Source organism: Nicotiana sylvestris, chromosome 7, assembly GCF_000393655.2.
Source record: "Nicotiana sylvestris chromosome 7, ASM39365v2, whole genome shotgun sequence".
Lineage (NCBI taxonomy): Eukaryota > Viridiplantae > Streptophyta > Magnoliopsida > Solanales > Solanaceae > Nicotiana > Nicotiana sylvestris.
Window position 1 is genome coordinate 114,833,078 of NC_091063.1, and position 22,482 is coordinate 114,855,559.

Here is a 22,482-nt window from a genome sequence, read left to right on the forward strand (position 1 = left end):
ATTCCAAGGCCTAAGAAAAAATTTAATGCTTAATTATTTTTAAACTTAATATATAAATATATTTTTCACGTTGTAAATTTATTCGGTATAGTTCGATACTTTTTTGATAAAACTACCCTTATTATCGCTACGGTTATAAATTTATATAAAAACTTACGATTTTATTATAAAAACTTAAAATTCGGTTCGGTAGGGCACGGTTTGGTCGGTTTAGTCGGTTTTAAAATATCCATTAATACACCTTGCTTACGCCCCTGGGTGATGAAGATATTTTGCATAAGAGATTGGGTCATGTCCCTCATAAGACTCTACAACAAATGCACATAGTACAACATTCTAATAAGACTAATAGTAGTTCTTGTCTTGTTTGCCCATGGCAAAACAAACTAGATTTCTTTTTTCACAAAGTAGTAGTAGAACTAAGATTGTGTTTGACCTAATTCATGGAGATGTTTGAGGACCTTGTAGGGTACCTACTTTTGATGGAAAAATATACTTTCTAACCTTAGTGGATGATTGTAATAGGGTGATTTGATTGTTTTTGTTCTGACTGAAAAGTGATATTTTAATTGTAAATAAAGGAAATCTTGATGCTTATAAAGACACAATTCAATAGTACCACTAAAATTTTCAGAAGTGACATTGGTGCAGAGTACTTTAATAATATTTTGTAATGCAGGCATCATCAATCAAAGTTCTTGTGTACACACCCCACTGCACAATGGATTAGTGGAAAGGAAGCATCGCCAAATCCTTGAAGTGGCAAGATATCAGGTTTCAAGGCTCCATAACTTTAAGGTTTGGAGATTTTTTATCCAGAATGTTGTTTATCTGACTAACAGAATTATTTCCACTGCATTGTCCACCAGGAACGCCACTAGAAGAAGGGGGGGGGGGGCGTAACGGCCATACAATGATGGCATTGTGGATCTCATTCGTATTTGGGAGTGGTTCTTCGCATCGATCGCAGATTCAAAAGGTTTGACGCACGTTCTAGCTTTGAATCCCTTTTTGAGGTATTTTTTGACAAAAGACCAAACCTTCAGTACCTAAGAGTGCTTGGCTGCATGTGTTATGCTACCAATCCCACAGCTAGGAGGGGCAAGTTTGGTGCAAGAGCAGATATATCATTTCATTTGGGATATTCCACTACTCAAAAAGGGTATAGACTTTATAGTCTGACTAAGCATTCTTTCTTTGTGACCAGGGATGTATATTTCCAAGAGGGTCGCTTTCCATTCAGTTTTTCTACTACCAAGATCACTCCAGGGGTTACATATGAGGATATCTTTATTCCTATGACTATGGGTAGGAATGATTCCCCGCAAGTTATTGAAAATATCCATGAAATGTTCCAGAGACATCTTCATCAGAAGTTCCAGAGAAATTTCTACCAGCAATTCCTGATACATCTTCTGGCAATCAACCTGCTGTTGCAGCTCCATCAACAATACCTGACTCTGCTAGTCCTTGTGTTACTACACCAAACAAGGTACTTCCTTTTATGTCTTCAGATGCTAGCACTGTGAGAAGGTCATCTCGACCCACTAAAATACCTGGTTGGCTAAATGACTTTATTTATGGAGCAACTAAATCTACTGCAACCTCACCATCTTATCATAATTCCCTTTGCAACCTTTCTTCAGTTAAAGAGATAGAATCCCTTGCAGAAGCCTTACAAGATCCCAAATGGCTTGATGCAATAGATCAGGAACTGAAGGCTCTGAATGATAATCAGATTTGGGCCCTAGTTGATCTACCATCAGATGAGAGGGCTAATTGATGCAAGAGGTGTTTAAGATCAAGTACAATGCTAAGGGGGAAGTAGAAAGGCCAAGTTAGTGGCCAAAGGCTATACACAACAGGAAGGTCTTGACTACCAAGAGACCTTCTCCCCTGTAGTCAAGACGGTGGCCGTTAGGGTTATTCTATCTCAAGCTGCAATGCATGGGTTGAAGTTACATCAAAAATGGATATCTTCAATGAATTTCTTCAAGTTTACTTGGTGGATGATGTTTACATGTAGCCACCTTCAGGCGTTGTGAGCAACGGGGAGTCCTAGAAAGTTTATAAGTTACAAAAGTCCTTATATGGTTTGAAATAGGCCTTCAATGAAGCTAAGTGAAGCCCTTGTTGCTGGTTGTTTTAAGAACATCCACCATGATTACTACTCTTTGCCAATCAGTCTGGGTCTGATCAGGTAATCATTTTGGTGTATGTGGATGACCTTCTAATCACAGGGTCCTCATAGTCATTGATTCATGAGGCAAAGTCCATGTTGCAACAGCATTTCAAGATCAAGGACCTAAGGGGAGATGAAATACTTGATCTTGAAATTGCAAGGAGCAAACATGGGATTGTGGTTTGTCAACAAAAGTTTGCTTTAGATTTGACTGCAGAGCTTGGTCTTGCATGTCCTAAACCAGCAAGTACACCTTTGGAGGTAAATCAGAGGTTCACTAGTGTGGAGTTTGAGCAGAGCAACAAAAAAAAGGCTTAGACTGATGACTTATTACCTGATCCTAGTTGGTGAGGGAAGTTATTTTACTTACTATGACCAGATAGATATATCCTATGTTGTGCAAAACCTAAGCCAGTTTATGCATAAGACCAAGAAATCTCATATAGAAGGGCCCTTGAGAGTAGTAAGGTACTTGAAGAATGCACCAGCCTTGGGGATCATTCTGTCAGGTAAACACTCAAGACAACTTTCTGTATATTGTGATGCAGATTGGAAAACGTATCCAATGACAAGGAAATCTGTAAGCGGCTTTGTGGTGAAACTAGAGGACTCTTTAATCTCCTGGAAATCAAATATGCAGAATACAATTTTAAGAAGTTCCACAGAAGCAAAGTATATGATCATGGACAATGTTGTTATACAAGTTGTATGGTAATTGGTTGGGTTATTCAATAAACTGAACATTAATTTGGAGTGGCCAGTGAAATTGTTTTGTGATAGTAAAGCTGCAATTCAAATTGCAACAAACCCTATATATGACGAGAGAAGCAAGCGCATAGAGATCGATTGTCATTTCGGAAGACACAACCTCAGCGTTGATGACGTGGTAATCCATTAGTGCAGTTAGTTACTTGTATAGAGCAGTTAGAATAATTAGCTATTATGGACAACTGTATATAAACAACTCATTTCTAATACAATGAAGATATCTCTCTATCCTTCTCTGATTCCTCTTGATTCTTGCATCTTGAGGCTTCCATTTAATAGTATGCTCCACTTTTAGCTTTGGCGGGAAAGAACCTATGGTCCCAACATCATATTTTTAACCTTGTCCAATACATGGAAGACATAAGCTGATGAATAGCCTCCACATCGAAAAGCTTTTGCATGTTACGTTGTGGAGAAACTCCAATATCGTACTGATCATGGTCAAGATGGAGTAGCAATTCGTGTTTCTGGTTCTTTTATAGTTGAGAACCAGTTCCTTATTTGTGGAGAGGGTATACAACTTGAGGGTCTTCCAAATTTAAAGCTCTCTCTATCGATATATATACCCACCAAACTGATGATGGGGACCTTTCAGGAGCAATTTATTGTAGAGAAGGAGAATATCTATCATTAGTCGTTATTTCATAACTAAGCAACAACTTTTCATTACTCAATAGAACTCTTCCTGCAAAACTCTTAAGATTGTGGATGTATTTGTAGTTCACTGTTGCTGTAAATGGAATAATGAGTTGAGAATCACCACGCCTACCGTAAAACACACCAATTAAAATATGGGTTTCACTATTAAAAAAATCATAATGCTCTAAATTAGCTAGGTCATCTTTTTTATTCTTTCTAGTAGCCACCTCTTTTTACCCAATACTACTCTTTTTTATTTTTGTTTTAGACTTCTTTTCGCTGAATTTTGTTTTAATTTTTTTTATTTTTTATTTTGCCTAATTTTCTATAAAAAAAAAAAAAAAAAAAAAAAACTCCAAAGTTCATCCTTACTGAAGACGAAAATTTACCTCGCCAATTGTGTTTTTCATCGTAGATTCACGGCGTCGATAACATTAATATGAATTTTCTCATTAAGTTTTTTCATCGCCGTGTTCAATTAGTTTTACACTTATACATGCGGTTAGTTGTAAAAACGTCGAAAGAGCTAAGCATTCACCAACCCAAAATCCTGAATATTGATTAAAGGTATATATGAAATGATGATTTTCTGTGTGTGAGTAATTACTCTGTCATGTAATGTGGTCTATGTTATAATCTAGTGTTATACAGGGGCGGATCTACTCTATAATTTGGGGTTCACGTAAACCCATGGTCTTTCCGGCAAATCAATTTTTCCATGTACATAATTCACAGATATGATCTAATATTATCTTTAGGAACCTATGCTGTATAAAGCTTAAGTGGTGTATTGGCTGGATACTTGTTTTATTTCCCCAGATCTAGGGATCGATCCCTTTACCCTTTTTGATTTTTAGTTTATAATTGTTTTTACCTCAAAGAATTTTGAATTGTTAGCATAGTTTCGTAAGGAATATTTTAGTTGTGGTTTTCAAATTATTAACTGAACATTAAATTACGCAATGACTTGCTTAAATATTTTTGTTTCAACTAAAATTATTGAACTTTGGTCCGTAATTTTTTATTACAAACATATAGTTTATTTTTGTAAGTAATTCACATATAAAGAATTAGTCATATGTTAAGATTTTTTGATATTTTTTGTGCTTCTTATTGCACATTTGCACAAGTTTCAAATTTTACGGTATTAAATTGCCATTAACATTTTATTTTTCCTCTTTATTTTGAATTTTGATGGTAAGAACTGAATGGTTTAACAAATGTATACGTTATCTCTTTGAATAATAGTTAATACTGATAATAAGTCATAAAATACTAAATGTTTTCACATCAGTTGACATTATTGACCAAAAAAATTGACACTATTTAGAAGTGCCAAATTTATGTTAAAGCCGGTGATGCACCCATGATCTTAAAATCCTAGATCCGCCTTCGTTGATATATGCGCTTAGCGTGTACCACACATTCTCTATTATATTCCATTCTATTATATGTTCTTCCTTTTGTCTTTATTTCCTCTGTCTCCTCTCTGTTGATTAATAAGGTAATATAAAATGATTAATTAGGTAATATAAATCTCTCTCCTCTAAGTTGATTAATTAGTTAGGTTATATAGATCTCCTCCGTTGTTACATGCTATCAGTTTAACCAAATGATGTTTGTCTATATACACGCAGTAAGACGACACCCCTTATATATGCATCTAGATTTACCAAGGAACATTCTCTGATTGGCTAGTTTGGACAGCCTCCATGGCCATGCAATCGGCGCTATTCCTTTTCTCAGAGGTCACGAGTATTCATGCAACCATTTCAGTTGTAATAATGGGTTGCCAATTGATATCGAGGAGATCACTTTTGAAGAAGCAATAATGGTGGAGATATTGTTAGGTGGCGTCCATGCTTTATAATGTGACATCTTGTTGACGTGCTCATGCATTCCTGCTACATTATTAAGGAAATCGTTAATTACCCGATCTTGACTTCCAACTCAATCACTCATTCGAGCGCCTGACTCTTATCCGCGTCTAACCTTTGCCAACAGGCTACATCCATGCAATCTAGGGAGTGTCTTTCCTTCCTAAGCCCTTGAATCTGAATTAAACTCAGTTCAATGTGCCCATATACCACATTAACTAGTTTTAACTTTGGAAACACTAACAATATTTCGCAATTCGTAACGAGAAGTTAAACCAAAATAAAATTAAGTTGATAATACATATACACATGCAAGCACGGTCACCAAACTTGTCCTAACGAGTTGGTTGGCATTTGTTCCAAAGTTGGTGAAAATTTGAAAAGCAGCTCCAGAGGTGAAAACTGATTCTTTTTCCCCACATTGCTTGAAACAAAGAGCCACCTTAGGGGGTGTTCATAACGAAAAATTGAACCAAATCAAATCGATCAAAAAAACCGATACTTTTTTATTTTGTTTAATTTGGTTTTGGTTTTGAATTTTTAAAACCAATCAAATTTGATTTGATTATGGTTTTAATAAAAAAAATACCCAAAAAAGACCGAACCAAACTGACTATAGAAGTAACTATTTCAAATTTATTATATATATATATATATATATACACACACACACACACGTGTACAAAGTTTCTAAAATTGTATGGTACATGTTAATCGTTTCCACTTTTAGTACAGTTCTCTGCCTTTACATTCTAATTTGATTGGTAATTTTCTTTTGTTAACTATAAGAATCCTTTATGTTACAAATAATCTATTTTTAATTGAATCCCTATATTATTCATCTCTATTTGATTCAATTATTATCAATATATCTTGGTAAATGATAGATTTCTCAAAGGGCAACTGATTTGATAATGTTACGTTGAAAATGTAGTCGTCGGAATATGTGTTTGATAGTGTATGTCTTATATTTAAGAAAAAATCGATAAATAACCAACCAACAAAACACGATATAAACCGAAGCGATAAAAAATTGCCTTAATTGGTTTGATTTGGTTCTAATATTTGAAAAACCGACTTATTTGATTTGATTTCCTTTTAAGGAAAAATCGATCCAAACCGGACCATGAACACCCCTACTTACATGTTTCTGTCTCCAATCGTCAAACTTATTTTCACTGGTCCTGTCATCATCAGCGGTGACACAAAGTGGCATTCACCACTAAAACTGAATCTTGCAAAAAGAAAATTTGATGAACATGCTTTACAGGTGTCGGTTAATTCTAAATTTGCTATCCAGGTCTCCCCAGAGATCATAATAATGAAATTATCTTGGAGGACTAAGTAGGTTTTAGAACCCAGAGTTGGCTAGTTCACTAAGCTAGAATAGGGCGAACCGATTTGCAGTATGAATCACAACTCTAATTGTCTGCATTCTGTGCCTGCAATCAAGGGATACTGCTTTTTCATCAACACAATTAACTTTCAACCTGTTTAGCGTTCACCCACCTAGAGTCATTTGACCTGTGCTTCGCCAAATCCACTCTTGAGGCTTTCACCATTGATGGTCGTGAAATCCAACAAAATTGACACATTTACCTTTGCTTGTGATCCAGCAGATGCTTTTCAGTTTCCAATCACAAACTACTGATGTACATAGGGTTGCGTCATGTCATAAGGACCGTGTGAACCATAAGACATGGCTCCTTGACCATATTTGGTTGCATCAGCACTGACTTGAACCTGAAACATTACAGGGTTATTACAAATAGGACAGTGGTATTATAGCTCATTTAAAGTTTTCGCAAAGCTTAAGTTGCAATTACATGGCAACTTGCATGTGCTACTTTGTCCTCTTTGTAGGTTAGCAAGGGAAGTGCCTTGGATCAAAAAGGTGGAACCAACTAAATAATAGTTCCATCTAGTGGATTAAGATCCCATCCAGTAAAGTCTGCTAGAGTATTTATCAATAGGGTGCTAATTTTTTGACATGTTTCCTCTTCACTAATTAATGGACAAGATCTCTTTAACTAAAAAACTAGGTTTACCATGGTTCTGTTTCTCCTTTCTCACGTTTTTAACCCTTTTCAAACAACCCATCCTTGTAAATCCTTCGCCTTCTTCCTTTTTCTGTGGCCCTCTCATCGAAGAAAGAAACTTCTTTTTTTCCTTTGTTGGTTTTTACAATTAGTATTTGTTTAACAGAATTATAAATAGAAAATCAACATCAACTAAAATCAGAAATGTCTTCCTCAAAGGTGGTGCAGATCAAAATGTAGATTGTAGAGTCTCCAATGAAATCAATTGCTAAATGTGGTTCCATGGAGAGTCGACTCGGAAATAAGAATGAAAGACATGTTATTAGACAATTCTATTGGCAACACAGGAGAGTGCATCTATAATAAGAATTTGCTTCCAACAACAACAACAACAACAACCACCCAATATAATCCCACAACAATTTGCTTCCAAATTAAAATTATTTAAGTAATATAATTATCCTTCTAGATTCCAAAAAAAGACGATTTGGAAGGTGTGCAATTAACTTAGCCTTTTATTTTTGGGTAATTAAAAGAATTCTATTTACCAAGTAATATTTACAAAGCATTCATACAAAAAACAGCACATCCTTGACAGCCTCAGGTATTCAAACTTCATTCTAGTAACATCTAAACACAACACATGCGAAGAACGATGTCCTGAAAGGGTTTCTGGCGATTAAAGTAGGGCAAGCAGAAGAAGAGCAACAGAGATAACAAATCTCTGTTTCAAGCAGAAGAGAAATCTAACCATGGTTAAACTAGTTTTTTAATTAAAGAGATCTTGTCCATTGATTAGTTAGGAGGACACGTGTCAAAAAATTAGCACCATATTGCAGAATACTGGAGCAAACTTTACTGGATGGGATCCCAACCCACATCTAGTAGCCTTAAATTAGGAAATTCTCTACCAATTTTCGCTTCTCCTGAGTGCGAAAGGTAAGCATGATATCATTATAAACATGGAAGTCCACAGGATATGATGAGAACAGGCAATGATTTCTTTTTTATTTTTTATTTTTCTCAAAGCAACTATCACGAGTCAATAAGAATCATGAAAACTTTCCTCACGTAAAATCTTTTATGATGATCTAATTAACTGAGTTTTTCTAGATAAAGGATGATCTAACTTCCTGATGCAAACTAGTGATATGAAGAAAAAGGACAAGAAGCGGAAAAAAATAAAAGGCAAACAATACTATATAGGAGCAATATATAAAGAATCCTTGCGCTTTGCTTTTTGATGATAAAAGAAATTGTTTTTTTTTTCCAAAGTGCATTCTTGTATTAGAACTTGGAAAAGTTTCCTAGCATTCCCCCAGAATCATCCCCAGCATCGCCATCTTGACTTCCGCTTTCATCTACCAGGAAGCATATAAGCTAGCCTATCATATCTTGACAGCCCAATAGAATAAAATAAAAAATGAAAAATGAGAGAGGAAGGAGGATATCATTGAATCCAGATGGAAAAAGCATAGAGTTTAAAAGTGAACAAGAAGGGAAATTCACTTATTCTGCCTATGCTAATTTAGCTCACTGCCAGGCAAAGGACAAAGAGGAAGTTTGCATGACAACATGAATTTAAACTGTTTGAAACATTAAAGGACAAGAAGGATCGATCAACAATATGCAAACAACAAATACTTAAGAGATCATCACATGTAACATTCCATCTCATTTGCCACCCTGATAGAATTTTTTTTTAATTTCTTTATGCTAAATTGTTACAGAAATTATAAAAACCAAAAGTCAAGAGAACGTATAACCATTTGAAAATGTAATACATATGCAATTACAAACCTGATGTACAGCATAAGGAGCAGGGTACAAAGTCCCTCCATAACCTGTTTCAGGATTTCCATAATTGGCAGAATACGTAAAACCTGGAAGGATAAATCCAAAATTCTATCTTAATTAGCTGAGTGTACTATGAAGTAGATAATAATGATAAGCTCTACAGCAGGTGGAAACTGGTGGGTTTGTTTTCCACCAGGTGAAACTGGTGGTTTGACTTACTTGGATTCGCTGCAGCAAACTGATGGTGTGAATTACTTGGAGCAGCTGCTGCAGCAGCTGCGGCTGCTGCTCTTGCCCTCTTCTCTGCATTTGCAAGCTCAGCATGTAGGCTTTCAATTTCAGCAGTCACAGTAATCTTATGCTTCTCCATAGCTTGATTATATTCAAGGTTACTGGCATGCATCTTTTTTTCATAGTCAATAGCAGCTCTGTTCATTTTGACAGCAGAAAAATTAAAAGTTCAAATATCAACAAGAGTATGAGAGCCCGAGAAGATATGTAAGACCAATAAGCCAACAAAGGGGAAACACTTGAACTTCTTTCATTACCTTGGTCCATCCAGCTAAAGTAGATCACAAATAAAAAATGGAAAAAGGCCAAAACTGCCCCAGACCTATTGAATGTGGTATTAAAATGTCCTCCATCCATCTATTGAGCCAAAATGACCTTGTTGTTATCTTTTGGCCCCAAAATGCCCTAAAAACTAAGGGACAATTTAAAACAAAACCAGAAAAGACCCAAACTTCCCCTAATCTATTGAATTTGGTAAAAAATGCCCTCCGTTAACCACATATCAAATTATATGACCCACCCATCTCTTAATATCCAACCTACCTAAAAGACCAAAACCTGAATTTAATAATAAAACTCCACATCCAATCTCTTTACTTCTTTCCAATGAGTTTTATCTTCTCCTTGGAAAAAAGTAAGTTCGAAATAGTTATTTTCTTGGTTATTTGATGTTTAACACCCGGTAGCTGAGATTCCTCTTCTCTAATTCTAGAATTGCCAGAAGAATTTTTCGGCTACTTATCTTTTCCACCCAAAAATATTAGTCTTGTGGGGTTTGTTCATTTACTTTTCTTTTCTAAACTTACTTGTTATTTATATTGTTTCTCTTGTTCTCTGTAGACAACTGGAATGTGTATTATGTGAGTTTCTTGTAGTTATCATTATCATTTCATCTCTTTATATTTTGTATTGATTTTAAATTGGGTTTCTTGGCTTGTTGTACTATTTGGTTGTGTTGTTTTCCGTGCACAGTACATATTAACTTTTTACATTGACTATCTACGCGCTTCAGTGAATTTCCTAGTTCTTAGCATCAAATTTGGTTTCTGTAGTACAATTGAATTTGAGTTCTCTTATTTTGGAATAAAATTGTTGCAATTTTGGAACCATAGGTGAGTCAGTCTAGTGAATTTTAGTGGTTCAGGAGTTCCTCGGACATTATAATCATAATTTTCATAATAAGAAATATAAGAAGAAGATAAAAGCTATCTTTGGCTGCTGCGAAAAGTTGATTGGTCTGCCTTTAACTTTGCTCTCAGGCACACTCCCCGAGGAGCCTGAGAACTTGGAATTTTGAGTTCATACAAACATCATCGGAGAGCCACTACTGACGCGAGTCAACCCCTGCAGACAGCTCCGCCATCAGATCTCCCACGCGCCGCCAAGCGCCGGCGAGCACTCCACCACGCGCCGGCACGTGAGACTGCTCCGGGCATCTTTTCAACTTTTTTCTTCAGGACAGCATCTTCAGCACCCTATTCCGACCCAACCCATCTTGGCAGTTCTAGATTCCGATCACCTTTACTTTTCTCTAGCGACGGGAAGTTTTTATCCGGCCATTTGTTCCCGAAAGTTTTTCCGGCTACTATAGCAGACACTTCCTTTCAGTTATGATGGATGATAACACAATCTATTTTAGGGTGGGTTTTAAATCTTATGACATTGCAAGGGATGAATCAAGAGCAAAGACTTGGTATAATTGGACAGAGCGAGGGCACAACTTGATCAGAAGAACATTTTTCAGTCAAAAGACGATGGAGTGGCTATGCTATGCCATTAGTGAAGGCATCAAAAGTGAAGGGAAACCCAGTTAGAAGATGGAAGTTTCAAGACCACTTTACAGAATTCTTTTGCTCGAGGAACTACAACAAGCATGGACGATATATTAGTATCATTAGCTTGCAAGGGAAGGCTAAAAACAAAAGAAGATCAACAATTATTTACCCAGAAATGGCATTTAATACAGGTTGGACAGACATTGCAGTTAAGATCTCAAATTTCATTAAATGCAAGGCCCAGAAGGCAGTTATATTTACATCCAGAAATACAGAAGATCATCTTACCTACTCAGAAACAATCAGGAGAAATAAATGGACTACTAGAGAAATGAATGAGGCCTTTGTTCAGCATCTCAGGTGAACCCAACTATTCCCAAAACGAACTCCTCTCCAGGAGTGTGGTAGGTTGCCTTTCAGTGGAAATCTCTGACATTCCCACTCTCTTAGATATTTGTCGATGGGCTAGCAGCACATGGAAGCAGGCACACGAAGTCAACATCTATGAGATGGGTCAAAATCGTTTCCTTTTTGAATTCTCGTCGAAGAAAACTGCAGAACACGTCCTCAAAGGGGTCTGGCACTGGCACAAATTTTCTCTTCAATGGTGGTCACCAATAGCAAGCTCTATCTCAAAAACCCAGGGCCTTGATCAGGTTTGGATCAGACTAGTTGGACTCCCTCTACACCTATGGTCCCAGAAAGTGTTCAAAGAAGTCGGCAATTATTGTGGAGGTTGGGTTCAAACTGAAAAAGAGACAGAACTCAGAAATCACCTCAAATGGGAGAGACTGAAGGTGAAAGGGAACGGAGATTTAGTCCCAAAGGTGGTTGATGTGGAGAGCGAAGGGATCATCTTTACAATTCAAATATGGTGTGAAGCACCGGTAAGATTCAGCTCCGGCAGTGGCAACATGGAGGTCTTTAACCAGCAGATAACAAAGCAATCTATGGCAGCATGGGGAGAGGCTCAAGATCTCAGTGATGGGACAGGGAACGTGGGCTGTTCTAAGGAAGTACAACCTACGTCTATAGTTTTAAAAGACTCGTGTGTGCTGTCACGTGAGAAGTCAAGACTCTTAAGTGACCCTTTAAATACAAGCCCTAAGGAAAATTTTAAAAAACCTTTGGGCCCAGATCCTTTGGCCCAAAGTCTTCTGGAGGCCAAGCTGTTAAAAGATATTTCTACATATCTCAGACCCGAACCACTATCTGTAGAAATAGACGCAATCTCTCCATTTTCTTCACTTATCCTGCATGCTACAACCCACGAAATAAAGCCAAACTTGGAGGACATAAACACAACATCTGAAGAAGAGAGAAGCACAGAAGCCCAATTTAACCCAAGCAATGCAGAAGATACCATGTCTGTCACCAAAGAGAGAAAATTCCTCAACAGAACTGCAAGCAACTAACAACATGCAGATTATTGAAGCAAGTGAAGATGCAAATTGGACAATTGAAGAGGCAGAACCACTGAATATGCAAAGCAGAGAAGATGAGAAGGACCCAGATTTCGACACTCCAATCTGGATTCACCAAAACATCGTCAAGCTAAGCAAAGAATTTGGATTAGATTTTCAAGGCTGTGAGAAGGAGGCTCTGCAGCTATTCATGAAGATTGATCACAAGAGGCAAGCAAACAAGGGAGAAGCAGAATTGGTGGCGGCAACAACTCCAAAAACTAAGGGTTTCAAAGAGCTTAAAAGTCTGGATATAGGGAGCAATTTTCAAAGCAATGGCACCAGAAGCAGGGGAGGTTACCTTATCATCAAAGATCAATGAAAGTCAACGTCATACCATGAAATGTAAGAGGGCTCAACAGGCCAAGGAAGAGGGAAAAGATCAAGAGTTGTATCAATACCTGGAAAGCTGATGTGTATTGCTTTCAAGAATCCAAATTGGAAGGTGATATCACAAGAAATGTTAAAGATCTATGGGCAAACAGATGGGGGAAATTTGCACAGCTAGAAGCCAGCGGAACCAGAGGAGGCATTCTGCTTATGTGGGACAGTAGGATTTGGGATGGTGAAATAAATAGCTTGGGATCGTACTCTATTTCATGTAAATTCACTGGAAAACCCAGGATTTCACCTGGCATTTAACTAGTGTTTATGCTCCAAACGATAGAGAAGAAAGAGAAGAGGTTTGATGGGAAGTTGGCACAGCTAGGGGATTATTCAATGGCCCCTGGATTGTATGTGGAAATTTTAATCCAGTTAGATTTCCCTCCGAAAAGAAAAATTGCAACAGATTCACTAGAGCAATGACTGATTTCTCTGAATTCATTGGAGACATGGGTTTAGTGGACTTAAAACTGTTAGGAGGCAGATTCACTTGGAGAAAAGGAGATAGACACAACTCTGCAGCCAGACTTGACAGATTTCTGATCTCTGAAGACTGGGATGATGGTTTTACAAACATAAAACAGTCAACTCTTCATAGAGTGACTTCTGATCACACCCCATTGTTGCTTCAATGTGGGAACTGGGAATCAACTAAATCCTATTTCAAATTTGAAAATTGGTGGTTGCAGACAGAGGGATTCAAAGACATGATCAAAAACTAGTGGCACTCATTTACTTGTGAAGGAAGGCTGGACTACATCTTGGCTTTCAAGTTGAAAGCCTTGAAAGATAAACTCAGAAATTGGAGCAAGCAGAAACTCAACATACTATCTCAATTGTCTGAGCTAGATGAGATTCAAGATCAAAGAGACCTGAATAAGGATGGAATACTTACCAAAGCTACCTTGTCTATGGAGTTTGAGGAAATTGCTAGACACGAAGAGGTGGCATGGAGATAGAGATCCAGGGCAACATGGTTGAAACATGGGGATAGGAACACAAAGTTCTTTCATAGAACAGCCAATGCACATAGAAGACAAAACAACATTGATTTTCTAGAAGTAGAAGGCCAACCTATGAGGAACCCAATTGACATCAAAAGAGAGATTGTCACATACTATAAAAGCTTGTATGCAGAAACAGAAGAATAGAGGCCGCAAGGCAACCTCAAAGTGTGTCCCACAATCACAGCCGAAGAAAACCAAATGTTGCAGAGTCTATTTGAAGCTCAAGAGATATGGAATAGGGTCCAAGCATGTGCTTGGGACAAAGCCCCTGGACCTGATGGCTACTCCATGGCTTTTTTCGCCTATTGCTGGGAGGTGGTCAGCATAGATGTAATAGTTCTTGTACAGAACTTCTATGATAGAGGAATCTTTGAGAAAAGCTTCAATGCAACCTACGTAGCTTTGATCCCAAAGAAGAAGGGTGCCAAAGAATTGAAAGATTTCACACCTATCTCCCTTATAAGTAGCATTTATAAAATAATTTCAAAACTACTTACTGAGAGACTCAAGAAAGTTGTGCACAAATTGGTAGACACTCAACAAATGGCCTTTATCAAAGGGAGAGATTATGGACGCCATTCTCATTGCCAAAGAGTGTATAGATGCAAGGATACAAAGTAAGAAACCAGGGATATTATGCAAACTTGACATTCAGAAGGCCTTTGATCATTTGAATTGGAACTTCTTACTTGGGCTCTTAGTGAAGATGGGTTTTGGAGACAGATGGGTCAACTGGATCAAGTTTTGCACAAGCACAGTAAGATTTTCTATCCTGGTAAATGTCCAGTTGGCTTCTTTCCATCACAGAGAGGGCTAAGGCAGGGAGATCCTCTCTCCCCCTTCCTTTTTATCATAGCCATGGAAGGCCTTAATGACATATTGAAAACTGCTCAAATCAACAATTGGGTCAAGGGTTTTAAGGTATCTCACAGGGCAGCCAGCAACCTGGAAATCACACACCTCCAATATGTCGATGACACACTGGTGTTCTGTGATGCTGACAGAGAACAACTGAAGATGATGAGGGTGATATTCATTCTATTTGAAGCTATTTCTGGGTTGCACATTAACTGGAGCAAAAGCAATTTACATCCCGTTAATAAGGTAAATGGACTCCAAAACCTGGCTAACATTCTTGGAGGAAAGATAGGGGAACTACCGACTATATATTTGGGCATGCCTCTAGGAGCTAAGAGCAAGTCTAAAGGGATTTGGAATGATGTATTGGAGAAGTGTGAAAAGAAACTGGCTAACTGGAAAAGTCAATACTTGTCCTTGGGAGGAAGACTAATCTTGATTAATAGTGTGTTGGATGCCTTACCTACTTACATGATGTCTCTATTCCCTATTCTTGTCAATGTGGTGAAAAGAATAGATGCAATGAAAAGGAAATTTCTGTGGCAAGGCAACAACAACAAAATTCATCTAGTCAAATGGGATGCTCTATTAGTCAGCAAGAAGAAAGGAGGACTAGGAATCAGGAATTTGAGAGTACAAAATCACAGCTTGATGATGAAATGGTTCTGGAGATATGGTTCCAATGAAAATTCACTTTGGAAGGAAGTAATCAAAGGGAAATATGGAGTAGAAGGCAACTGGGCAGCCAAACATGTTAGTGGTCCTTATGGAGTAAGCCTCTGGAAGTCCATTAGAAACTTATGGCCAAAATTCAGAAGCAAGGCCCACTTCAGAATAGGTAATGGTTTGAAAACTTCATTCTGGGAAGACAACTGGCTTGGCCAAAATTCACTTAAGTAGCTATTCCTGACATCTACATCCTGAACCAGCAACAAGAAGCAACTGTGGGTGAAGTATGGTCTATCCATGGTTGGAACCTTAGCTACAGAAGACTACTCAATGACTGGGAGATAACTAGGATAACAGAATTTTACAAAACACTAGATCAGTTCAAGGGGACATCACTCTTTGAAGACTGTATTCTATGGCAAGGGAACAGACAAGGTATTTTCTCAGTCAAATCAGCATACAAGGAATTCAACGTCTCGAATAACCAGATTGATTGCTGGCCTTGGAAGTTAATATGGAAAGTCAAAATTCCATATAAAGTTGCCTGCTTTACTTGGCTCTTGGCTAGAAAAGCAGTTCTGACTCAGGACATCCTCATCAGAAGGGGCTTCCACCTATGCTCCAAATGCTATCTATGCGGTGAAGAGGCTGAGACAATCAGCCATCTTTTTTTGCATTGCATGATTACAGAACAAATATGGAGGATTTTCATTAATCTGAAGGGGATCATGTGGGTAATGCCTAGGGATATAATGGACGTCCTAAGATGCTGGAGCAATTACGGCACCTTATCCAATAAGAAAGAAAGATGAAAAATAGTGCCAACTTGCATTTGGTGGACAGTTTGGTCAGAGAGAAATCAAAGATGCTTTGAAGACAGAAGTAGCACCATACAGAAATTGAAAATGAAATGTTTAGTTCTTTTCCACTTTTGATGTAAACAAAAGTATATGGAAGATCCAGAATCCATTATTGATGTCCTAGGCTCTCTATAGTACAGTAGGGATTTAAGATCTTCCTATACCATCTTCTGTAAATTTGAAAGAATGCACCTCCTTGGTGCAGTTGATATATATACAAAATTGTCACCTTCTCAAAAAAAGAAGATAAAACTTACTTGAAAAGAAGGAAATAGATCAAGTGCGGGGTTTATTATTAAATTTAGGTTTGGATCTTACGGTAGGTTGGATTTTTAGGGATGAGTGGGTCATATAATTTGACATGTGGTTAATAGAGGGACTTTTTAATCAAATCCAATAGATCAGGGTCATGTTTGAGCTTTTTCCGTTTTGTTTTTAATGGTCCATTAGTTTTTAGGTCATTTTGGGGCCAAAAGGAAACGGCAGGGGCATTTTTGGCTCAATAGGTGGATGAATGGCATTTTTGTACCAAATCCAAAAGGTCATGGCGGTTTTGGCCATTTCCAAAAAAAATCCATCTAGCTAAACATGGAAGCATAAGGTATTAAATTCCAACTGGCAGATAAACCATACAACTATTTTAAAAGGTAAATCTGTGAGTAGTCACACAAACAATTCAAACAACTATGCAGGAACAAATGCAGACATGTGACAGAGAATGACCAAAATGGCAATATAAAGGGATCCATGTCACAGCATAGCTATTATACTTATGTCTCACTTTTTACTGTAATGCCATTAACATTGTAGAAATGCGACTGTGATGCATGATCACCACAAACTTGGAGAGTATCTTTTCAAATGACGAATTTAAAATGGCTTTGAGCTGCAATATGCCACATCAAATTGTCATCTCAAATCAAAATTTGGTTTTTCTTTTCTTGAGAATGAAATCAAAGTTTGGCTTTTCTTGCTTTCTTTTATGTTTTATTTTGTTTTACATGCATCGGAGGAAGGATTTCAGAAGAAGAGTCTCTGTCAACCCTCAGCTGAGGTGGAAAATTTGTTAAAAGGTTCTTATCATCACAACTCTCTCTCTCTCTAAATGTGTGTGTCTATATATATATATATATATATATATATATATATATATATATATATATATATATATATATATATATATATATATATATATATATATATATATTTCCTTCACGTACAGATATGTACCAGACAACCACATATATAAACAAGGGAACTGAGACGCCATGAACCTTTAACCACATAAAGCTAAAGTAGGCTTCAAGCATGACATTGGAAAAGGTGAATTGATATATCTTTCGAGTTTGAGTGGGTTACAAGTTTCAATTTGGACATAACTATGACATCCACAGCAAACAAGGATGTCCGATTGTCCACACTTCGTCATTAATTGCAGAACCTTCCATTTCACCACTATGGCATTTGTTGTTTTTTTTTCTTTTCTAAAATTTGTAAATGCAGCAACTCTTCACGTCTCTGAGACACACTAAGACAGCACTCAAGATTTTTTTATCATGATAAACTACTTCTTCGGATAGCCGGTTGATTTACTGATGTAAACCTAGCATCTAGTGTTGCTATTCTATTTTGTATAAAAAAGTCTTGTTTTAGGCAGGTTTTGTTCCCGTTGATAATGGTGAAACAAACTTGAAATGTTCTCTCTTTTAAAATAAAACAATCAACTACAAGTACAACACACGGTCTAGGCCAAAGATAACGCAGCACACGCCAAAGGAAGGACAAATAGCTCTAATTTAATTTGCATTTGACAATCATTGATAATTATATGTCAAGGGTCCATAGCTCAGTGGTAGAGCATTTGACTGCAAATCAAGAGGTCGCCGGTTCGAACCCGGTTGGGCCCTTAGGTTATCCTCACAAGGTAGGGGTAAGGTCTGCATACACACTACCCTCCCCAGACCCCATAATGTGGGATAATACTGGGTATGTTGTTATTAATTATATCTCGACCGCAATTATAGACATGAAACTATAATGAGAAACAAGATCCTACAAACTAGTTATTCATTCTCATTGCTCGTGTTTCTTACCACTTATTATTCCATTTCACACATAACCAAAGATGAAGTTGTAGAGTCGGGATAGTTTTATGAAACCACAGAAAGTTTGTACAAACATAGCTCTAATTTAATTTGCATTTGACAATCATTGATAATTATATCTCGACCGCAATTACAGATATGAAACTATAATGTGAAACAAGATCCTACAAACTTGTTATTCATTCTCATTGTTTGTGTTTCTTCCCACTTATTATTCCATTTCACACAGATAAGCAAAGGCGAAGTTGTAGAGTGGGGATAGTTCTATGAAACCACAAAAAGTTTGCACAAACATAGATTATGCGAAAAGTAATATAACATGAAAATATGATTGATAATATAGACAAAACATCCGTTCACTCTTGGCCATCTCAATGGCAGGCAACCCAAAAGAGGCGAATGAATAGATGACTATACATTAGCTGTGTGTCTCATTTAAGATCTGTTTCTGTGTCCTACTATCTTCCAGATTTCCATCTTTTTATCTCTTTATTATCGAACTATCTTTTAGTTTCTATAGCACCCGTTTGTCCCATTGTAAGCATTTATATAAAATACAGATAAATAATGATAATGGGGCTACCAAAGCTGGGCAAGTCATGTTAGTGAAATGATTTAGGATATTGCATCAAGACATATCTTCTTCACATAGAGCACCCAAAGGTGTGGCCTATTGGTTAATGAAATGGGTGCAAACCTTGGAGACTACGGACTCAAATCCCAAAAGACAAAAAACATTAGGTAGCAGAATTACTCCTGTTGCGGTAGAAAGTAGCATGTACCCGGTGGAAAAGTCATAGTGAGCAGGAGCTTGCCCGAGCACCACAGTTAAAAAAAATAGGCATATCTTTTTCGTATAGGAAACGCCAAATTAAACACTAAAAGAAAGATCACAATGAATACAAATAACGTTTATATCGCTTGAATTGTGATATATATGCTTGTTCCCTCGTTCAAATTCATCTATCTTTTTCTCTATACCGTGTGAATGATTATGTGTTCACTGTTCATTTGTCATAAAAAACATGACATCATACAGTGTAGAGGTGGTAGTAGGTTACCTTCCTCGTTGAACTTCCTTGCGCATGCTCTCAATTTCCGCTTTGATTACAGGAAACTGCTGCAACTCCGAACGAACCTTGACGAGATCATCCTCCATCTCCTGTAATTTGGCTGTCAGCTCTTTGCGGTCAGCATTTAGGTTCTGAATATCGGTCCTAACCCTAGCCATCTCTACGCTAAGCTCATCGACTGTATGGACTTCGCCCTCCATTCTCCGTGCCTTCTCGTAAATCTCACGCACTTCAGCATCCCTTTCCGCTTTGACCGTTGCAGCGGTGGAAGAGAGATGCCGGAGCTCCTGCTGGACGGCGTCGAGGTCCTGTTTAAGAGCGACGTGCGCGGAGGCGAGACGGTGGTTGTCGAGGAGCAGGGTTTCGATCTCGCGTTCCTGAGCCGCTTCCCGGTCATCAATTAAGACTGGCGGGTGATTACGGGCTTGACCGTGGGTTTGGGTTTCGGGTTGTGGAAAACGGCGGCGAGAATCGTCCGGCAGTTGTGCTGGATAAGGGGCGTGGCGGCGCTTTTTCTTTGTCATGATCAAATAAACAGATGGAATCCTCCGATTTCACACTAAAAATAGGCTTTTAGCTTTCATCGCCGTGAATTGACTCGACCTGTTTTTCTTTTACTTCCTCGGCCTAAATTTACTTCGCCTTTTGATTTTAGTTTTTTATGGGTAACTAGTTTCAATATAGGAGTACGAGTGTTTCTCGTATCCTCTTTTATATCTATATTTATCTTTATCTTTATTTTCTATCTTTAATTAAAGGCACAATATCCTACGAAACACTTGTACTTGTTTCGGTTTATCATCCCGGTCCCTACACTCAATAAAATTTCATCCAGACACTTCAACTTAATCAAAACAAAACTTTTAAACATCTCCAGAATCGTGTGATGCTCACTTGTTTGACGTGGATGACAAATTAGCATCCACATCATATTATATGCCAAAATAATATTATTTAACAAAATTTTAATTTCATAAACAAAAAATAAGCAAAAATTAAAATTAAAATTAAAATTAAAGAAAACTCTTCCTCCCTTCTTCAAACTCACCCACTCAACCTTCTTAAAAGAATAACCCACCCGTCATGGCTTCTCCACCATGAGTACCACTACTTTCTTCACTCCTCTTTTAAAGAAAGTTATCTATCCATGAAAAATACATGAGTAGAGAATTAAGTCTTTTGAATTTTGACTTATTCCTCTACCCCAATTTGGAAGGGCTGTGAAAAAATTTGAAAGCTAAAACCACCGAAAAAAATGGAGGAGTCACAGAGAAGGGAAAGATAATATGATGGAAGAAGAAATACACACCAAGGAGAAATCTAATAAAAGAAGGGATGAAGAAAGATGAAGAAAAAGGGGAAGGGAGGGGATCTAAAGAAGAAGACGAGGAGAAGAGGCGCGCGCACGAGGGGGGGTAGGTCAGAATGAAGGAGGAAGGGACTGAAGAAGAAGAAGAAGAAGAGGGGAGGGGGGAGAACGAAGAGGAGGGGGCAGAACGAAGGGGGAGTCTTATTTCATACTAGAATAACTGGTAGTATTTTTTTATTTATTAATTAATTTTTATTTTTTTTAATAAAGAAAAATCATCGACTCACGCAACTAATGTGTGTGTAAATCACTCATTTTGTCCACTTCAGCCATATTAGTGCCACATAAGCTCGGTCAACGGTCAGAAGGGTTTAAAAGTCTTATTTTGATTAAGTTGAAGTGTCTGGATGAAATTTTATGTAGTGTAGTGTTACAACCCATGTTTTTGTACCTTAAAGTACGTCGTGAGTCAATTGATGTAAGCTCAAAAGGATGAAATCCTTCTACAAGGATAAGAAAGGTTTGCCGAAGTGTTAAGCAAGTTAAGATGAATATGAGACTTGTAATCATGATTTAAATGAGTTTAAAGCCATGATATGACTATATATGATGTTTGTATATGAAGTATAAAGTTTGAGAAAAATCGGATTTAAGTTGCGGAAAAACCGACTAAGGATTGCCATGTAATGAAGCTTCTTGAGTAATAAATTTCATGAGCTAGATATGGTCTTTTGGGGGCATATTATATATCAAATTGAAGGTCTTGGAATGTAGTTTCACACTTTTAACCGTTCATTCATACGATAGATATAAGCATCTGAAGGAGGACCTATGCGAGGGTGCCAAGTGGCACATTTTTGACTTTTGAAAAAACGGGATATTTACATCCCAATCTCGTCTCCTTCTCCATTATTCCAGAGACCTCGACCAAATAGCACCCCCAAACTCACCCTCAAGCTCCCCACAAGTATTTCCAATAATATTATCATCCCAGGGACGAAATCAAGTAGCGATAACATCAAAATGATCCATGCGACGTAAGTATCGCTATATCACCTCTCTTTTTCTTTGTAGTTTGAGTTTTGGAAGGTATTTTGAAGTTAATAAAAATGCCTAATTTCTGGTTTCAAGCTCTTAAACACCAAGGAAGATTTATTAATTTATTTCATAATAGTTAAAACTCACGGGACGGTGATCGGAAGCCATGAGTTCGAGTTATTTGATTTGTAATGGACTATTTTGTGGGTTGTTTCGTGTAGCTTTTGGGCTGTATATTTTGCTATTTAATGGAATTTTTGGAAGATAAATTGTGTGGAGAAACACCACCTAATGGCAAAATGATGGATTAGTCATTCTTTGTAATATTTTCAGGGCGTTGGACACTAC

The 22,482-nt window shown here is 37.4% G+C and overlaps 1 protein-coding gene and 1 non-coding gene across 2 annotated transcripts; one reads left to right on the plus strand and one right to left on the minus strand.

Annotated features, from left to right (window-relative positions):
- Positions 1-6,666: 6,666 nt before the first annotated feature.
- On the minus strand, positions 6,667-20,451 carry LOC104249716 (protein FLC EXPRESSOR-like). Its single transcript, XM_009806192.2, has 4 exons — positions 19,776-20,451; positions 9,522-9,730; positions 9,306-9,388; positions 6,667-7,209 (listed from the first exon to the last, which is right to left on the minus strand). The coding sequence occupies exons 1-4, from the start codon at positions 20,309-20,311 to the stop codon at positions 7,111-7,113; spliced, it is 927 nt and encodes a 308-aa protein (XP_009804494.1). The 5' UTR covers positions 20,312-20,451; the 3' UTR covers positions 6,667-7,110.
- On the plus strand, positions 18,445-18,516 carry TRNAC-GCA (transfer RNA cysteine (anticodon GCA)). Its single transcript has one exon. It is a non-coding gene; the product is annotated as a tRNA-Cys (tRNA).
- Positions 20,452-22,482: the final 2,031 nt, after the last annotated feature.